This window comes from Trichogramma pretiosum, unplaced genomic scaffold (genome assembly GCF_000599845.2).
Source record: "Trichogramma pretiosum strain Unisexual culture from Peru unplaced genomic scaffold, Tpre_2.0 scaffold12, whole genome shotgun sequence".
In the NCBI taxonomy this organism is placed as follows: domain Eukaryota; kingdom Metazoa; phylum Arthropoda; class Insecta; order Hymenoptera; family Trichogrammatidae; genus Trichogramma; species Trichogramma pretiosum.
In genome coordinates, this window is record NW_019641690.1 from 438411 (window position 1) to 457099 (window position 18689).

The 18689-nt window shown below is 35.5% G+C and overlaps 1 protein-coding gene across 1 annotated transcript; it reads left to right on the plus strand.

Annotated features, from left to right (window-relative positions):
• The first annotated feature begins 7388 nt into the window (after positions 1-7388).
• On the plus strand, positions 7389-13255 carry LOC106649791 (translocation protein SEC62). The gene is made up of 6 exons (XM_014367409.2): positions 7389-7496; positions 8807-8936; positions 9038-9496; positions 9579-9926; positions 12084-12175; positions 13044-13255. Exons 2-6 carry the CDS (start codon positions 8898-8900, stop codon positions 13198-13200), a joined length of 1095 nt encoding a protein of 364 aa, XP_014222895.1. The 5' UTR covers positions 7389-7496; positions 8807-8897; the 3' UTR covers positions 13201-13255.
• The last annotated feature ends 5434 nt before the right edge of the window (positions 13256-18689 follow it).

Here is an 18689-nt window from a genome sequence, read left to right on the forward strand (position 1 = left end):
CAATATAAAACCATCAATCACAAGGGAACACGGTTATCGTTATCGTGCAGCAGCAGAAAAGTTTGGAGTAAGTAAATCGGTCATAGGGGACATATTGAGTGAAAAAAAATAATTACAAAGTTTATTTGCGCAAATGGGAATGTTTTAGCTGAGAAAAGATTTGCCAAATCCTATAATCTATCAATAGATTTGATAACTTATGAATGGCTATGCAGAGCAAGACCGCAAAATATTCCTATAAGCGGACTACTCATTCAAGGAAAAGCTCTTGACATTGCTACAGAAATTGTTCGAAAAATGAAAGATTATAAGCTGGAGGATTGCAGAGCTTCCTATGCCTACTGGAAAATTATTTTAAAAGATATCTTGATAGACTATAGAGCAAAAAATATTCACTATCTGGACAAAACTGGCCTATTTTATAAAGCTACATCAACAAAAATAAATATATTAACAGAGATAAGCGACGCACAGCTTCCTCAAGGCGGCGAAAAGCCTCACGTAGAGCGACGCAATGCTCATCAGAAATGACGAAGTCGAGCAACGCACAGGTCCTTTGAAACAACAACAACAACGCAGGTTCAGACCGGCGAAACGGGCCACGGCCGCGACCTGCCCCTGCTTCCAAGAAATCGGCTGACCCGCGAGTCAGAAATCAAAGCAGTAGGACCGACAATCAGACTCGCAGCGACACGTGCCCTTAAAGATCGGCTGACCGGCAAGTCAGAGATCGAAGCGGTAAAGCCGATAATCGGATTCACGGTAACGCGGGTCGACAAGCAAGCTAAAGATCAGCTGACCGGCAAGATCAAAGCAGCAGAGCCGCCGATCAGCCACGCCAACACGTGCTGACCGCCCCGCTTTTGTTTCCTCTCTCTCGCTTTCGCTTTTTCTCCCACCTTTCTCCCTCACACCGCGAGTATAAAAAGAGAGGAGAATCCGAGCCCCGCTTGCATTCGTTTCGAACGATTGACCGAGCACCACCAAAGCTCTGCCCAACCGAAGTAATAATTGAACTTAGTCTCAGAAGCGATAATCGAACTTTGTCTTCGGAGTGATAACCGGACTTAGTCGCTGGAGCGATAATCGAACTTAGTTTTGGAGTGGTAACTGAACTTAGTCTCTGAGTTAACTATCGGACTTAGTCCCTGAACTAACTACGGGACATAGTCCTTCGAACAAGATTATCACAGCCACTCATCGCCATTGCATCGTGCACGGGAGAATATCCCGGTGCGAGACTCTGGCGGTTGAGTGCCGATAATCCCTCTTCCTCTCTTTTCAGTCAACCTCGTACATGCGGATGTCAACTTGGGTGGATGTCCTTTCGAATTGGCACGAGCAAGATCACCTACAGGAAAGAGTCGCGCCACCGGAGTCTCACGACCCGCAGGTCACCGACCGCGCCTCGCAAGTTCCGACTTGCAATTTGAACGAGCGGAGCACGTGCACAACGAGTAGCAACGAAGCCGTTGTAACTCGTTGACGTGACCTCCCCCGACGTAAGCCCTCCTCGCGAGAGTCGAGGCAACGTCGGCCCACCTCATTGAGGTCATTATTTTCCACCTTTAGAAGCGACACCATCACCTGGGAGAGACGCCACGGTTTCTTTGCGTTCTACGCATTCATCGAGGAGCGACCCCACCCGAGGAATAGCCAACTGCGCATACTCGCGAAGAAAGCAGCACACGCGACTCCGTTCTCGTGACTGGGTCATAACAAGGGTATAGTTCAAGAGGGCACGTTAACTACTCGCCTGACTCTACTTGTTTGTCGTTCCCAGAGCAGATATTGAACAACCAATAAAGAGAGGTTTTTTATATTTTTCTCCTCTTCAAACAGCGTCTCCACTACTTTTTCGTATATTCCTTCACAATTATGAGGTTTGAACATCAGTGAACTGATCTCGATTATACAACTCAAAATGATCTGTTTTCCAGATAATATTTCGAGATCATGTATAAATTGCTCGGGAATTTTGAGCGGATCTTATGGAGTAGTCTTTTACACCAGACTTTGTCAAAAGCTTGAGCGACATTGAAGAATACAGCTGAGACGTAGTTGATCTCTGACACTCTGGCCAAAATAATCCTTTAGCGAACTTTGATAAAACTAGGAGTAGGCTTATGAGCTGATAGGATGAGATAAATTCAACAGCTTTTCCTGGCTTTTGTATGAAGATAATTTTAGCCTCCATCCACTGGGCTAGGGAAAGACAAAGTCGCGGGCACACATTGATGATGATTGTTGAGCATCTTTCCTGTGATTTTTTCATGCCCAGGAGCTTTTTTCGTTCTGATGTTTTTAATTATGTTCAGAACCTCAGACAGTTTTGCTGGTAGTATTGGCTAATTGTTGAAAGGAGTACATACTTGATGTTTTTCAGCACATATTGACTAATAAAACTTATATAAAGGTCTAAATCAAAATCCCATAAATCTCAATCCATGGAGAGCATTCTCCTGAAGGTTATGTTCTGTACCAGGAGTCTCTACCTCAAAAACTTTGATCTGAACCTTGCGTACAGTGTCAAAATGCTAAAATAAGCTGTTTCTAGAACTATATAAATAAGGCTTATTTTACAACTTTTTACACTTTTTTTAGGGCTCGAAGATGTCAATTTGATGTTTAAAATGTAAATTGACATAGAGGAGTCAATTGGTGCATGACTCCCCTTAAATAAGCATTTTATTTGTGCCTGTAGCGCCCTTGCCCGCTTGTGTAGTAAGCTTGCGATCAAGTATCTGCGCGGGCAGTACGAGTGTAGCAACCAATAAAGTCCCAACGACGACGAGCTGAACCCCAATCACGTTCCACGTGACGCAATTCAGAATTTACGTAGAAAATATAAAAACGTAAAATATATAATAATGTTTGAGCAAGTTCATAAAATATTTCCTTTTTGTTTCAGCTGATCATAATTCACCATCTATAATTCATACTGTAATGGGGATCTCGAATATTGGAAACTTTTTGGTACTAGGCATGACAATCATAAAGATGAGAAAGTTTCAACAACTTTTAGATTTTTATTACCTCTCAAGAAATAATGAATTTGATAGATCTAGAAGATATTCATTTGAATGGGCCAGAGCATTTGTTACCCGCTTTTTTTGTCTTTCATTTTTATTAAGTGTAAATTGGATTGTCGAAATGGTATATCTGTTAGATAATTCTGTAATTTGGTTATCATTCGATTTAGTGTTTTCTCTTCAAGGTATTCTCATATTTGGAATTTTTGTGCTAATGAAACCAATTAAGCACATGATTCATTTGAAAATTCAGAAATTTAAAATAATCGCGAATACACATTTTGATAGAATAAAGTTGAATTCGATTTCTCATTTTGATGGATTAATATAACGATAAATATAAACTTCTAAATAACTGTTCAAACATAAAATAATAAGGAGAATAATAAATTATGTACTACTTCAGCTGAACGAAGCGATCACAGAACGGCCTTGTTAATTCGATATCTCAATAATCGTTCAACTGATTGCGTCCAAATTTTTATTATACCTTTTTAGCGACCCAAAGATGTGCTGTATAAATTTTGTAATCGATACGATCATTTTTCACCCCTCTGCCAATCCTTAACTTTTCGTAGGGCATGCTCCTCGCGGTATATTCATCAGAATTTTTGTATTTATACATTGAACTCACAACCTTCTTTAATTCTATTGGATGATATAGATCGAGTTGGAGGGACTTAAATGTAATAATGCAAAGAAATCCTACATAGATGCAGTTCATGCTCGTAGAAAACCTAAAAAGCAAAAGATTAGCTAGAGACGTATTTGGCAATAATTTTGGATATTCATTCACATAAATATCATTCAATTTTTTTTTTTTTAAATAAAGTATTTCAAACTGTTATTAATTTCTTCGCTATTGTGAAAATGCTTATGGGTTATTTGTTTATAGGTTATTTGGAAAATAATAATCATACCTGTATCAAATGTATTCAATCTTTAACACGTGCTAAATATTGAATTTAATATCGTAAACACTTATGTTTGAATCGTATAAAATCTTTCGCGATAAACAATCAAAAATGATAATACTGAAAAATTCAAAGAATAATTATTTGTATAGTTATTACTTATCGATTGAAATTTACTAATTTATTTAAATTAATTAATAATATTATAATTCATTAAGCAATTATTTGGAATTATTATGTTTTAATAAATTTGTTCGGTTCTCTCCGAGATATATACTTACACCATGGCTTACAGCAACGGCTAGTGAGAGGCGCATGATTTGGGTTCGCATTATAAATATTTTAATATCGATATTCTACGAGACGCCGGCTGGCACGCAATGTAGTGTTCTTTTGTTTGCGCTTGCTAACTTGACTTATACGTCGTAAATTGTCCACGCGGTGCGCCTTTATCTCATAGCTGTGTAATTCAGATTAATTCTGAATTCTCGACGAAACAAAATTTGATTATAAAAATTGTCGATAAGATGAAAGTGTTGTTTTTCTATATGCTTTAAATAATATACGCAAGTTGATTAAATTATTTTATCATTTGATATATATGTATACTCTGAAAAAAATGTTATTTGCAAGTCCAGCAAAAAAGGACAGCTGCTGAAGATGTTTTGCTTACACGGCAAACTTATTTTCACAAGTTTTGCAAGAGGTTTTGTCGTAGCAGCAACATATATTTTGCTTTCCACGATGACTATTTTGAACAAATGCACTCACCCAGAAGAATCAAGTAATTACACGAACACTACACAACACTGACAACAATTTAAACCGAGTTCTAAATGCGAAAGTTGAACTCGGTCGGCTGCCGCATAATCGCACACAAAACTGTGTTTCTGCATTTTGGAAGTAACAACGGACACCTCGTTGCACTATCAAATTTTAATACTGGCAATTCGGTTGCTCGCTTGCGCGTTGATTCGGGTGTGCGTGTGTGTGCCCTTTCGAGTAGCAGATCGTCATCTCGCATGTGTTTGTTTGTGCAGTATGGTGCCGTGGGCGATGTGATGATTTCAAATCCAGCCAGTCGAGATTCGTTTTGTAACGGTTATTCTAATCGTTGAAATTCGTATAAATATGTGATTATTCGCGTATGTATGTAAGAATGATATCCTCCAGTATTTTAAATCTACCGCGGTTATAGAACGACGGTAGATTAGTTAACTATATAATTATGAATTTGTGAGTCTCCGTATACATTATGTAAATAGTTGTTTCAGAGTGTGTTGAACTACGGAGGTGAGAGTTATAACATTGAATGTTTTTTCTCTTTTATTACAGGTATAATTATAATAAGGATTTTTTGGTTTATATTGTAAATAAAGTTAATTTAATAAAATTATTACTCTTTTATTATAGAAACTATTTTTTACATTACATTACATTTTTAACGGTTACAAAGTCATTTCTTAATTTTCCTTTACTGGTCTTCATTTTTCTTTGTCTTCTGGCCTTGAAAAAGCTCTTGGGGTTGCAGGTACTTAGTGTTTCTACAGGAGGCGGGGTATGAGAATCGAACCCCGTCCTCCCGGGCAGAGGACAGAGCCTAGCTACCCAATGGGCTACTGCGGGCCCACCCTGTAATAATTTTTTTTTTTTTTAAATCTTTTATTGGCTTTGGTCACCCTGTAATAAGCTGGCCTCCGTGCAGCGCCGCCATCTGCCAGAGCGCCCGGGAAGTGTGGCGAGCGCTTGGATGGACGATGCTCAGCTCCGTTCTCGGAGCAGCGCGACGCACAGCTCCCTCGAGGTGAAGGAAATCCCTCATGTCGAGCAACGAAATTCTCAGCAAAAGATAACGAGGTTGAGCGACGCACAGCTCCCTCGAGGCGACGGAAAGCCCTCATGTAGAGCGACGCGCTGCTCGTCGGAAATGATGAAGTCGAGCAACGCACAGCTTCTTTGAAACAACAACAACAACAACAACAACAACAACGCAGGTTCAGACCTGCGAAACGGGCCACGGCCACGACCTGCCCCTGCTATCCCAGAAATCGGCTGACCCGCGAGTCAGAAATCAAAGCAGTAGGACCGACAATCAGACTCGCAGCGACACGTGCCCTTAAAGATCGGCTGACCGGCAAGTCAGAGATCGAAGCGGTAAAGCCGATAATCGGATTCACGGTAACGCGGGTCGACAAGCAAGCTAAAGATCAGCTGACCGGCAAGATCAAAGCAGCAGAGCCGCCGATCAGCCACGCCAACACGTGCTGACCGCCCCGCTTTTGTTTCCTCTCTCTCGCTTTCGCTTTTTCTCCCACCTTTCTCCCTCACACCGCGAGTATAAAAAGAGAGGAGCATCCGAGCCGCGCTTGCATTCGTTTCGAACGACCGACCGAGCACCACCAAAGCTCTGCCCAACCGAAGTAATAATTGAACTTAGTCTCAGAAGCGATAATCGAACTTAGTTTTGGAGTGTTAACTGAACTTAGTCTCTGAGTTAACTATCGGACTAAGTCCCTGAACTAACTACGGGACATAGTCCTTCGAACAAGATTATCACAGCCACTCGTCGCCATTGGATCGTGCACGAGAGAATATCCCGGTGCGAGACTCTGGCGGTTGAGTGCCGATAATCCCTCTTCTTCTCTTTTCAGTCGACCTCGTACATGCGGATGTCAACTTGGGTGGATGTCCTTTTGAATTGGCACGAGCAAGATCATCTACAGGAAAGAGTTGCGCCACCGGAGTCTCACGACCCGCCCTCGCAAGTTCCGACTTGCAATTTGAACGAGTAGCAACGAAGCCAATTGTAACTCGTTGACGTGACCTCCCCCGACGTAAGCCCTCCTCGCGAGAGTCGAGGCAACGTCGGCCCACCTCATTGAGGTCATTATTTTCCACCTTTAGAAGCGACACCATCACCAGGGAGAGACGCCTCGGCTTCTTTGCGTTCTACGCATTCATCGAAGAGCGACCCCACCCGAGGAATAGCCAACTGCGCATACTCGCAGGGAACGCAGCACGCGCGACTCCGTTTTCGTGACTTGCCATAACAACCCATCCGATTAATGTGGAAGAAAATATTAACCGCTAAGTATTCGCATCGCATAGTTGAACCCTGATTGCGCACAGTCGCGTCGCAGCGCGTACGAGCTATGTACAAACGCCCTCATCGAGGAGCAACCCTACCTCTACGAATCGAGCGACCTCACTTACCGACTCCGGAACGCGAGCCGAGGAACGCAGCGCGCCCAACTTTGTTTCGTGAGCGGGGTCATAACGTCTTGACATTTCAACAACTCTATCGAGGAAGTCCTAAAAGAGAGAGCATACTTACCGACCTCGGGACGTGAGCGATAAGGAACGCCTCGCGTGACCGACTCCGTTTATGTGACTGAGTCATAATGGCTTAAGAATAGACCTGTATTTTTAACGTTAGGTTCGTTCACAGACGATAAAGCAGTAAAACGCGGTGCTGCTCCGATTGACAGATTGTCCATAGCAGCTAGCAGTACAACAAAGGATATTTTGGGCCCTGCTCACAGTAATATCGGTATCGTTTATTATAACTTACTCTGATTGTGCACTAATATTTTTTTTTATAACATATTATGTTTTTGATTTCGTTCTTATTATTAAGTTTACAACTTTTTCAATTTGGTTAAAAAAAATCAAATGTCTACCGATTTAAAAAAAAAAACAAAAAAGAACTTTGCGATTTTTTTAAATTAACAAAAATGCATTTGCCGTTCTTATTAGACTTATGGAATCAGCTACAGGCGCGAAGATAAAACAAAAGAATCGAATTACTGGACATATTTTGATAAATTACATATTCTTACGTATACACGTATAACGGAATATATACTGGACAATAATATAATACTCATACATAACGGAATATACATTTGATAATGGTGAAAAATGTGACATAGTCTGGTACCTATATGTGTACATATATAGTTCAGTAAAAGAGCGTAATATCTTATGGTGGCGTGTTTACAGTAATCAACCTTTGTAGATCAAACCAGTTTAATTTTTCAATAAGCTCATTCTTATTGACTATTTTTTACATGCAAAAGAAAGTGCTAATAGAAGAAATTTCTATCTCCACAAATGTACTTATGAATGCGCATGTTTTCGGTAAAAGTCGGATCAGAAATTCCGTTCCAGTACACGATTTATTTTCCTGATTGCGGAATCTTATGATAATACGCAAAAACTTTAGTGACATGTCCATATGGTGTGATGTTGTGACAAGCTACCGAATGCCGAATTTTTTCAGCTAAATCATCAAGTAAAAAATAATTTGTCTTGCATATTACTGAAAAGTGACATACATGTATAATAGTAAACTATGTTTTTTTTTCATAAATAAATGATATTCAGTTAATTCATTATTTAAAACTTGTTAAAAAAAAGTTCCATTGGTTCAATTTAGTTACAATTCAACACTAATAATTTTCATTTATTGACACTATTTTCGACTAAAACTTTTTTTTGGGTCTAAATTTCAGAAAAATAAAATTTTAATTAAAATTCAGAAACAAAATTATTTGAAATATATTTCACTACTGATCTACCATTTGAGTAAGACTTGAGCAAAATTGCAAATGCACAATAACATTAATGAATTTTTTTATTTTATAATAATTATTTTGCCTATTTTTAATTGAATTCTATCTTGTCTCCTCGTGATCATTTGTTTTTTCAATAATTTTAAAAAATCAAGGTTTATTTCTAAGGAAAACCTTCTTGGAAACATTAAGGATTACCCTTACTATTGTTAAAAATTATTGTGGAAAAAATATATTCTATTTTTTTAGTATGATCTTCTTAATCATCAATTTATATTTTTCATAGGATTTTTGCATTCAAATTCATGTTGGAGTATCCTGAATCTAACTATACTACATACATACAATTTTAAAGAAGCATATTATAAATAAATAATATGGTTACAGAACGAAAAAAAACAAAAAAACGTAAAGATGTAAGTCCAATTTAAATATAGAAATTAATTTTTGTTAAAAAAAAAAAATATGCTCATATTTTCACTGCTATAAATTTTGTATCAATCCATTTTTTTTCAAGGATGCACTTGATTCTTCTGCTAATGATAAAAATCCCACTAAAGAAGAATATTTAGTTGCTAAGTGGATTCGAGCCAATGTACCTTCTAAAAAAACCAAATTTGATCGCAACCATATGGTGGAATATTTTACTGGAACACGAGCAGTTGATGCTCTTTTGGAAAGATCGCCATGGAATAAAACAATATTTGAAACTAGACAACAAGTTGTAGATTATCTTGAAATAATGCTTCGACACAAGTTCTTTCACAGAGCAAAAAAAATTATTATCTCCGAAGATGAATTAAAACAAATTAAAAATTTAAAAAAAAGAAAAAATGTGAAAAATGTAAAAGATGAGACTTGTTCAGAAAAGAATGATGATGCTAATGCTGCAGAAACCATAAATGATAATGTTTCCAAAGTTAATGAAGGAAAAGATAATAGAAAATTTGAAAATGCATCAAAGAAAAAGCCTAAAGTGAGTTTTATTGATAAATTTTTTTATGATAAAATTTGTTTCCATTTTATGAATAAAATATAATCAATACACTTTTTTTCAGGTCCGATTGGAAATGCATATGGATCAATATTTTGTTGATTGTAATGATGCTTATGTTTGGATATATGATCCTATTCCATTTTATTATTGGTTTTTTGGAACTTTATTAGTGTTGGGTGCTATTGGTGTTTGTTTATTTCCATTGTGGCCATTGACAGTAAGACATGGAGTTTGGTATCTAAGTGTTGCTGCTGCTGGATTTCTCGTCTTTATTTTATCACTTTTAATTGTGAGATCTGTTGTTTTTTGTCTTTTGTGGGTTTTGACATTGGGAAGACATCATTTATGGTTGTTTCCTAATTTAATAGAAGATGTAGGATTTTTTGCATCTTTTTGGCCTATATATGATGTAAGTAACTAATTTAAATATACACAATTTATATTCATCTATAATTTATTGTTGGTTTCTACTAAAACTTGCAATTGTAGTTCACTTAAGATTATATTTAGATATAATCAATCAAATATATATTTAACTTTTCATAACTGAGCTTCACAAACATGCTAGGACATTAATAATTGGTTTATTTCAAGTAATGCACAAGTCACTCATTCAATTATTGGAAAAAGACATAAACTTTAATTTCTTACTTTCGTTAGATATAGAACACTGTAGCATAATGCCAACAGTATTCATGAATGGGTCACTTACGCTCCAATTTATAAAATTATATTGAAAAATATTAACAATAACTAATAAGTGAATATTTCAATGAGCTTAGCTGTCATTTCCAAAAAATTTACCAAATTCTTCATGAATTGATTGATGTTTACCAATTTATCTGGCCCATACTCCAGAAAGTATCAATAACAGTGATGGTGAACTTATTGTATATTGTATGAAGTTAAATGCCATGCAGTGTTACTTAAGGTCAATCTTACTCACCTATTTCAGTCAGTTCTTCAATCTATCCCCCTTTATCTATCTACAAGTGGTAGTTTATCTGTGGACAGTTGATTTTAAATTTCTTTTTAGTATTTTTCTGCTGTAAGTGTCAACTGTTTTGGTACCAATATGGAGATTACTTAATCTCTTATTCCAAAGATTTATCAAAACTTTAAAATGTAGTGAAGTAATTTGAATATGCATTTAACCCTTGAATCAATTACTAACAATCAACAATTGCAACAGGTAATTTTATTTCACCCTTTGCTTCCAAAGTTAACAGCTTAACACTTTGTTGAAATACTCTAAATGTTTTAAATTTATAGGTAAAAAATGTAGCTGGATAATTTTAAATCAAGCTAGATTTTCAGTCAATTACAGCTAGATTTTTCACCTAGAAATTTAGCAATATTTTTTCAACATGATATGTCTTTTGACTTAATACTGAGTCAGTATTATTAATTAATATTGTCAGTTTTAAATTGCTGTCACATATGGAAAAGAGGCACAGTACTGTATTTTCATTATTGCATTATCTTATTGCTAAACAACTTAAATTAAGCTTAAATATTTTGCATTTATCTTCAAATTTAACATAATAACAAATTTCCTCTTTGATTTCTTACTATGCCACTGTCTACTCCTAGATCTTGCCCTTTTTCTGCGTCTGCCTTGTTGCGTATATTTGTCAGTCTTCATACTTCAAACGCTGCCAAATTTACTAAATATTCTAATTTTTCTATTTTGATTGAAGTGGCGGAATTCCGTGATTATTTTTTATGATTATTCTTTTATTTAAAAGAATGAAAGTTGGCCGAAAGTACGCTTTAAAATTCCTTTAATTTTGTTAGTTCTTTTTGCTTCTTGTCTTACATTTACTACGAAATACTAAAGAGTGTCTTTATAAATAGAGTATTGTCGACGTTACATCATATCGATTCTCTCAAGAGCTCTAATGTACTTTAAAATCGGCAAAAATGTACTCAACTCACTCTTTTTAAAAGAATTTTTTTACTCTTTTTATTGCATTTTCTAAAACCGTTTAGCTTTAACCTCATGCTTTACACTTCTCCAGAACAAATATGGTTACGGATGCAATTGCTTTGAGGTATTCAAAAACTAGATAAGATGAAACGACTCTCTTCTGTCTTCTCTAATTTTCTCTAATTTGTAATATTTAAAATAGAAAAATATAATAAGAGAAGATTATTTATAAAAGATTGCTCATATACAAAATGAACCGATTTTTTCGAACTAACACGCCTTTTAGAAAATCAATTGAAATCAGTCTCAATAGATTAATATGACACACATTCCATTTACTAAAAAACTCGTACTTACACGCTACTAAACATAGTGAACGACCTATCATAACGCTTACAACTCTCGCTAAAAATCTCACCAGTTTTATTGAATATAATTGAATACCATAGATCAACTTCATTGAATGAAGGATAAGATTCTTATCCATCTCTCTAATCCTTATTTACGTCTGAAAACCTCAAATCTTGTTCAAATAATATTTTTTATGAAAAGTTGAATATTATTAAAAATTCAGATAAACTTATTTTCACTACTATTAGTGAATTTGAAATAAATTCTTTTTTTTTTCATTTTTAGCACCAATGCTTCAGTTCAAATGATGGTGATACGATGTTTGATAAGTCGAAACAAACAACTCACAATAAGTTAGAAGCTGAGAATGTAAAAACGTAAGTATTCAAAATCTATGCATAATTACATAAATCGGAAAAAGTTTTATCTATTTAGGGGAGAACCGCCTATTATGGCGCACTTGAGTAACTTTTGGCTATGATGAAAATGTACTGTTTGAAACACGATACCCAATGAGCCAAATGCTAGTTAGAGTTTTTATCTTTACGTGTTAGATTTTTGGTATTATCCACAGCTTAAAATTTGAGGATGGTTTTATTCAAAAAAACGTGATTTCGAAAAAAAAGTTTTTTCTTTTCGAATTTTCACATAAAAATCGTTCAAGTCTTGGCATTTTAGATACAAATAAAGTGTCCAAGGACCCTTATCTTGGAGTTATGACGTATCCAAATAATGAAATAGTATTTTAGGTAAATGGCGACTAGAAAACGAAAATATATAAGAAACCTTCTGAAATTTTTAACTCAAAGACGATAGACTTGAGAAAAAATTTTTATTGATGAAGTTCTTTGATCAATTCTAAGAATCCATCGTTTCTGAGGCTTTCTAGATCTTTGCTCCCTATGGCCGTAATTGACTATTTCGGGCCAGAGGGTATGAAAAATTGTACACCGACCCAATTCAGAATCGGCATTTTTTTCGCAGTTTATACTGAATCGGCATTTTCTTTCGCGGCATATTCTGAATCGAAATTTTTTTCGCAGCATATTTTGAATCTGTACTTTTTTTCGTTACATATTCTGAATCGACATTTTTTATGTGTCATATTCTGAAATGGAATTTTCTTCGCGGACAGTGTCGTGAAATGGCGTCATTTTCGTAACCACCATCGATATATTGATTATACAAATTCAATTTTGACATATTTAGATATATTAAATTTGAAATAATTAAATTTTTATTCAGATTGAAGGAATCAACACAAGAATCAAATTCTTCAAAACCAAGCCAAATGTTGGATGAAAAGTCATATGATGCACCTGAATCATCCGATGGTCAAGGTGCCAATGAAGAAAATATGGAAAGTGACCGTTCAAACTCAGAAGACTTTGAAATGTTGTAATTTTATAAAGTAAAATTTTCAGTTTATTAATAAAATTATTATTAAAATATTGAAATATTGTGAAGTTCACTGGCAAAACTATTATATATTTTAGCCCTTAATATTAAGTTTTAAAGGTCGTTCAACGAGCTTTTTGATTTCTGATTTAAATAAGATTGGACAATCTATTTTTTCTCTTTAAATGTCTGAATTTTCCCTCAAAATATTTGACAACTATGAGAACACGATTTTGATGCTAAATTATATTATCTTTCAGAATCCAGCGTCAAAATTTAGATTAATTAATTATTTCAGATTCTGTAAGCAATTTTGTGACGGAAAACGTGGCTTTTGTGTAAATCAAGAAAAGTGTATTTGTTTATTCAAAAAAAGCGGCTGAACACAATAACCTATGGAAAAAATGTCAATGTATTTTTTGGTTGGTTTTTGTTTTACCTTTCCAATGCCATATTAAGATTCAAAAACAGCCTTAATAACACTGAGACAGCTATTTTTGTGGAATGCATTTTTTAGCTGAAAATTTAGTAATTCGGCTTCAAAATCTCGAAAAATAACGTTTTTCCTCAGTCTTTACAACATTCTGAGAAATCTGTAGGAGAGAAATGTGTAGGAGCTACTGAAATGAAATTGAAGCTAAAATTTGGCCGAAGTTACTTCAAAAAAGTTGTTTCTTATAGTTACGAAAGTAAAAGACTTATTTTACTCTTATTTTTTCAAGTGATTTGCCTTAAAATGCTAGAGGAAAATAAAATAAACACAATTTATACGAAAAAAACTCGCGAAAAGAACTGTATTTTAGTGGAGAATCAATATTTTGACATTTAAAAAATACAATACAAAAAAGAAGGAAAATCTTATTAAAAAATTATAGGTGCTTCATTAATACTTTTCCCGTCAATTATTAAAGCTTAGAATATAGAGACGTACATGCGTGAAGCGTGAGCCATAATCTATTAGAAAGTAACGTAAACCTGTGGTGGTGGTAAACATGGTCGTCGTAAACGAGGAACTCTTATACTAAAAGCATTGGATCCTCGGTTAAGACGGCCATGTGTACCCCCGCCATAAGCTTATATTAGTACTTCCCAATAAAGACCTATAATGGGCTGTTGATGGCGTTACACGACGCCGCAGAGACGTTACAAAGGCATGAGGGTCGAACACACTCGTTTATGTGACGTGCCGCTGTTGAGGGGGAGACTAACAGGGTTTCAACACAGCTGAAAGTTGGCCAATCACATGCTACTGAGACTAAAAGCAAAGAAGATAGATACTACATATAGAAGTCCGTTTCCCTATAGTCTGGTGAGGACAATTTTCGAACCCGACTTGTGAGTACTGAACCCACAAGATGGATGGCGCCACAGGCGGATGTCGGTAATTAAAGAAAAAAAATTTTTTTCCGATGCCGGGATTTGAACCCGAGGCCTCTGCGCGGAAGTCGAGCGGGCTAGCCACTCGGCCAAACGGCCATGTTACCACTGACAACTCAAATTTCTTATTTGAATTATGCATGGTCGTGAACTGTGGATATATGATTGCCGCAGACAATTTCATGAAAATAAAATACATTTTTACTATAAAAAATTATTTTATACTTATCTCGACCTACGACGTACATATTTTGGTATGTAAAATTATTCTCTTTTTAATAAGATGTTTTTTGTAAGATATATATACATTTACCAACTGTTTTTAACTTATTGAATATAATTGCAATACTTATTTTATTTAATATTATCATTTTTATTCATACTTAAAATTACATCTCGCATCGATTAAACTCGATGAGTATCAAAGATCTATATTTAATGAATATAGATCAACACCGATGTGCAAGAAACAACATCGATTCGTTTCGTGGAAACGTGTATCGTGCGAGAGCCGGCGAGCGGGTGCGTGCGTTTTCGCGCGCGAAAAATTCGCACACTGCCTGCATCATAACATTGACGATCTTAAAAGGCTTTAAACTGTCGATGTGTTTGCACACGACTAGTCCTGTGTCGTTCGCATGTCGCATCGTTTAAACGTCTTGTTCGCAGAGAATAAACGATATCAGTGCAGTTTAACTTTCTTTTATTAGTTTAAAGTCTGTGATTAGTTTTTGCGAGTGATCAGTGCATTTGTGTGTAACAATTGTTTATCAGTGCATTAGTTCTGTGTTAAAATGCCGAGGTCAAGGGCTAAGTGTGTTTTTCAAGGATGTAGCAACAGTTCACAAGATGACAATGTTACGCTACATCGGTTTAAAACAAAACCTCAGAACCTGTAAGTGAATTCTAATGAATATAAAACGTTATTTAATGTTTTGTCCATTTAAATTAATTATCATGTGTACGATCAACGCGTGTCTTATAGTTTTTAAATTGTGCGACGAAATTAGTGCGACGGAATTTGTGCGACGAAATAAAAAATTATTACGACTCAGTTTTTTCTTTAAAATCAAAAAATTTACGTCGAGCCAAATATTCTAGGAGCCGCACAGGTGCCCGCTTCAAAATAAATCCCAAAAGCTAAACGAATGTGTTTTTCTCGTATTTTTTTCCGCTGAACACGAATTTCGGAGGTGTACATCGATCCGAGTGGTCGTTTTTTTGTTATAGCTATATATGCGTAATACGTGCGCGTGTCTCTACTCTCGGTACGCGTACACGTCCTGGGCACACTCCGCACTTGATGGATATAAGACCTGAGGTTGTTGAGAATGTATAAGAGCTGCTTGCGTGGATCGAGTCGCAGAAAAACTCGAGGCATATCGCGCAAAGCAGCCGTTGAAAGCTCAGCTTCTCAATGGTTGTAGATCGTTCGTAACGTTCGTAATGTACAAAATGATGTCCCTGAAGTTCGTAACGTTATCAAATAACGAAAAAATTTACCACAGTATATCTTTGGAAAAGTGATTTTTCGTCCCAGATCATGCATAAAATGAGTATCCACATTTAAACAAATAAATACCCATGAGATATATGTATAAAAAAAAGTAATACCAACGAATTCGCCGGATCGATTGTGAACAAAATATGGACATATTTTACCACACAAAGTCTTGAAGTAAAATTACGCAAAATAAAGTAGAACCAAAATATTATTGTTTTTTAATGTTGTTTAACTCCTAAAGAAACTACAAAAAAAGTTTCAGAGCCCTAGCTATCCCGGAACATAGCAAAAATTTAATTCGAGACTGGCGAAAAACGGAATTATTCGAGAAATCGCACAAGTCTTGAAGTTAAATTACGCAAAATAAAGTAGAACCAAAATATTATCGTTTTTTATTGTTGTTTAACTCCTAAAGAAACTACAAAAAAAGTTTCAGAGCCCTAGCTATCCCGGAACATAGCAAAAATTTAATTCGAGACTGGCGAAAAACGGAATTATTCGAGAAATCGCACAAGTCTTGAAGTTAAATTACGCAAAATAAAGTAGAACCAAAATATTATCGTTTTTTATTGTTGTTTAACTCCTAAAGAAACTACAAAAAAAGTTTCAGAGCCCTAGCTATCCCGGAACATAGAAAAAATTTAATTCGAGACTGGCGAAAAACGGAATTATTCGAGAAATCGCACAAGTCTTGAAGTTAAATTACGCAAAATAAAGTAGAACCAAAATATTATCGTTTTTTATTGTTGTTTAACTCCTAAAGAAACTACAAAAAAAGTTTCAGAGCCCTAGCTATCCCGGAACATAGAAAAAATTTAATTCGAGACTGGCGAAAAACGGAATTATTCGAGAAATCGCACAAGTCTTGAAGTTAAATTACGCAAAATAAAGTAGAACCAAAATATTATCGTTTTTTATTGTTGTTTAACTCCTAAAGAAACTACAAAAAAAGTTTCAGAGCCCTAGCTATCCCGGAACATAAAAAAAATGAATTTATAATTAGTAAAATTCGGCACTTTTCGAGAATTCGAACTAAGTCTTGCAGTAAAATTACTCAAAACAAAAGAGAACCAAAATATTATTGTTTTTTATAGTTATTTACCTTGGTGCGATTTCTTGAAAAATTCGCTTTTTCGCAAGTCTCGAATTAAATTTTTCCTATGTTCCGGGATAGCTAGGGCTTTGAAACTTTTTTTGTAGTTTCTTTAGGAGTTAAACAACAATAAAAAACGATAATATTTTGGTTCTACTTTATTTTGCGTAATTTAACTTCAAGACTTGTGCGATTTCTCGAATAATTCCGTTTTTCGCCAGTCTCGAATTAAATTTTTGCTATGTTCCGGGATAGCTAGGGCTCTGAAACTTTTTTTGTAGTTTCTTTAGGAGTTAAACAACATTAAAAAACAATAATATTTTGGTTCTACTTTATTTTGCGTAATTTAACTTCAAGACTTGTGCGATTTCTCGAATAATTCCGTTTTTCGCCAGTCTCGAATTAAATTTTTGCTATGTTCCGGGATAGCTAGGGCTCTGAAACTTTTTTTGTAGTTTCTTTAGGAGTTAAACAACATTAAAAAACAATAATATTTTGGTTCTACTTTATTTTGCGTAATTTAACTTCAAGACTTGTGCGATTTCTCGAATAATTCCGTTTTTCGCCAGTCTCGAATTAAATTTTTGCTATGTTCCGGGATAGCTAGGGCTCTGAAACTTTTTTTGTAGTTTCTTTAGGAGTTAAACAACATTAAAAAACAATAATATTTTGGTTCTACTTTATTTTGCGTAATTTTACTTCAAGACTTTGTGTGGTAAAATATGTCCATATTTTGTTCACAATCGATCCGGCGAATTCGTTGGTATTACTTTTTTTTATACATATATCTCATGGGTATTTATTTGTTTAGATGTGGATACTCATTTTATGCATGATCTGGGACGAAAAATCACTTTTCCAAAGATATACTGTGGTAAATTTTTTCGTTATTTGATAACGTTACGAACTTCAGGGACATTATTTTGTACATTACGAACGTTACGAACGATCTACAACCATTGAGAAGCTGAGCTTTCAACGGCTGCTTTGCGCGATATGCCTCGAGTTTTTCTGCGACTCGATCCACGCAAGCAGCTCTTATACATTCTCAACAACCTCAGGTCTTATATCCATCAAGTGCGGAGTGTGCCCAGGACGTGTACGCGTACCGAGAGTAGAGACACGCGCACGTATTACGCATATATAGCTATAACAAAAAAACGACCACTCGGATCGATGTACACCTCCGAAATTCGTGTTCAGCGGAAAAAAATACGAGAAAAACACATTCGTTTAGCTTTTGGGATTTATTTTGAAGCGGGCACCTGTGCGGCTCCTAGAATATTTGGCTCGACGTAAATTTTTTGATTTTAAAGAAAAAACTGAGTCGTAATAATTTTTTATTTCGTCGCACAAATTCCGTCGCACTAATTTCGTCGCACAATTTAAAAACTATAAGACACGCGTTGATCGTACACATGATAATTAATTTAAATGGACAAAACATTAAATAACGTTTTATATTCATTAGAATTCACTTACAGGTTCTGAGGTTTTGTTTTAAACCGATGTAGCGTAA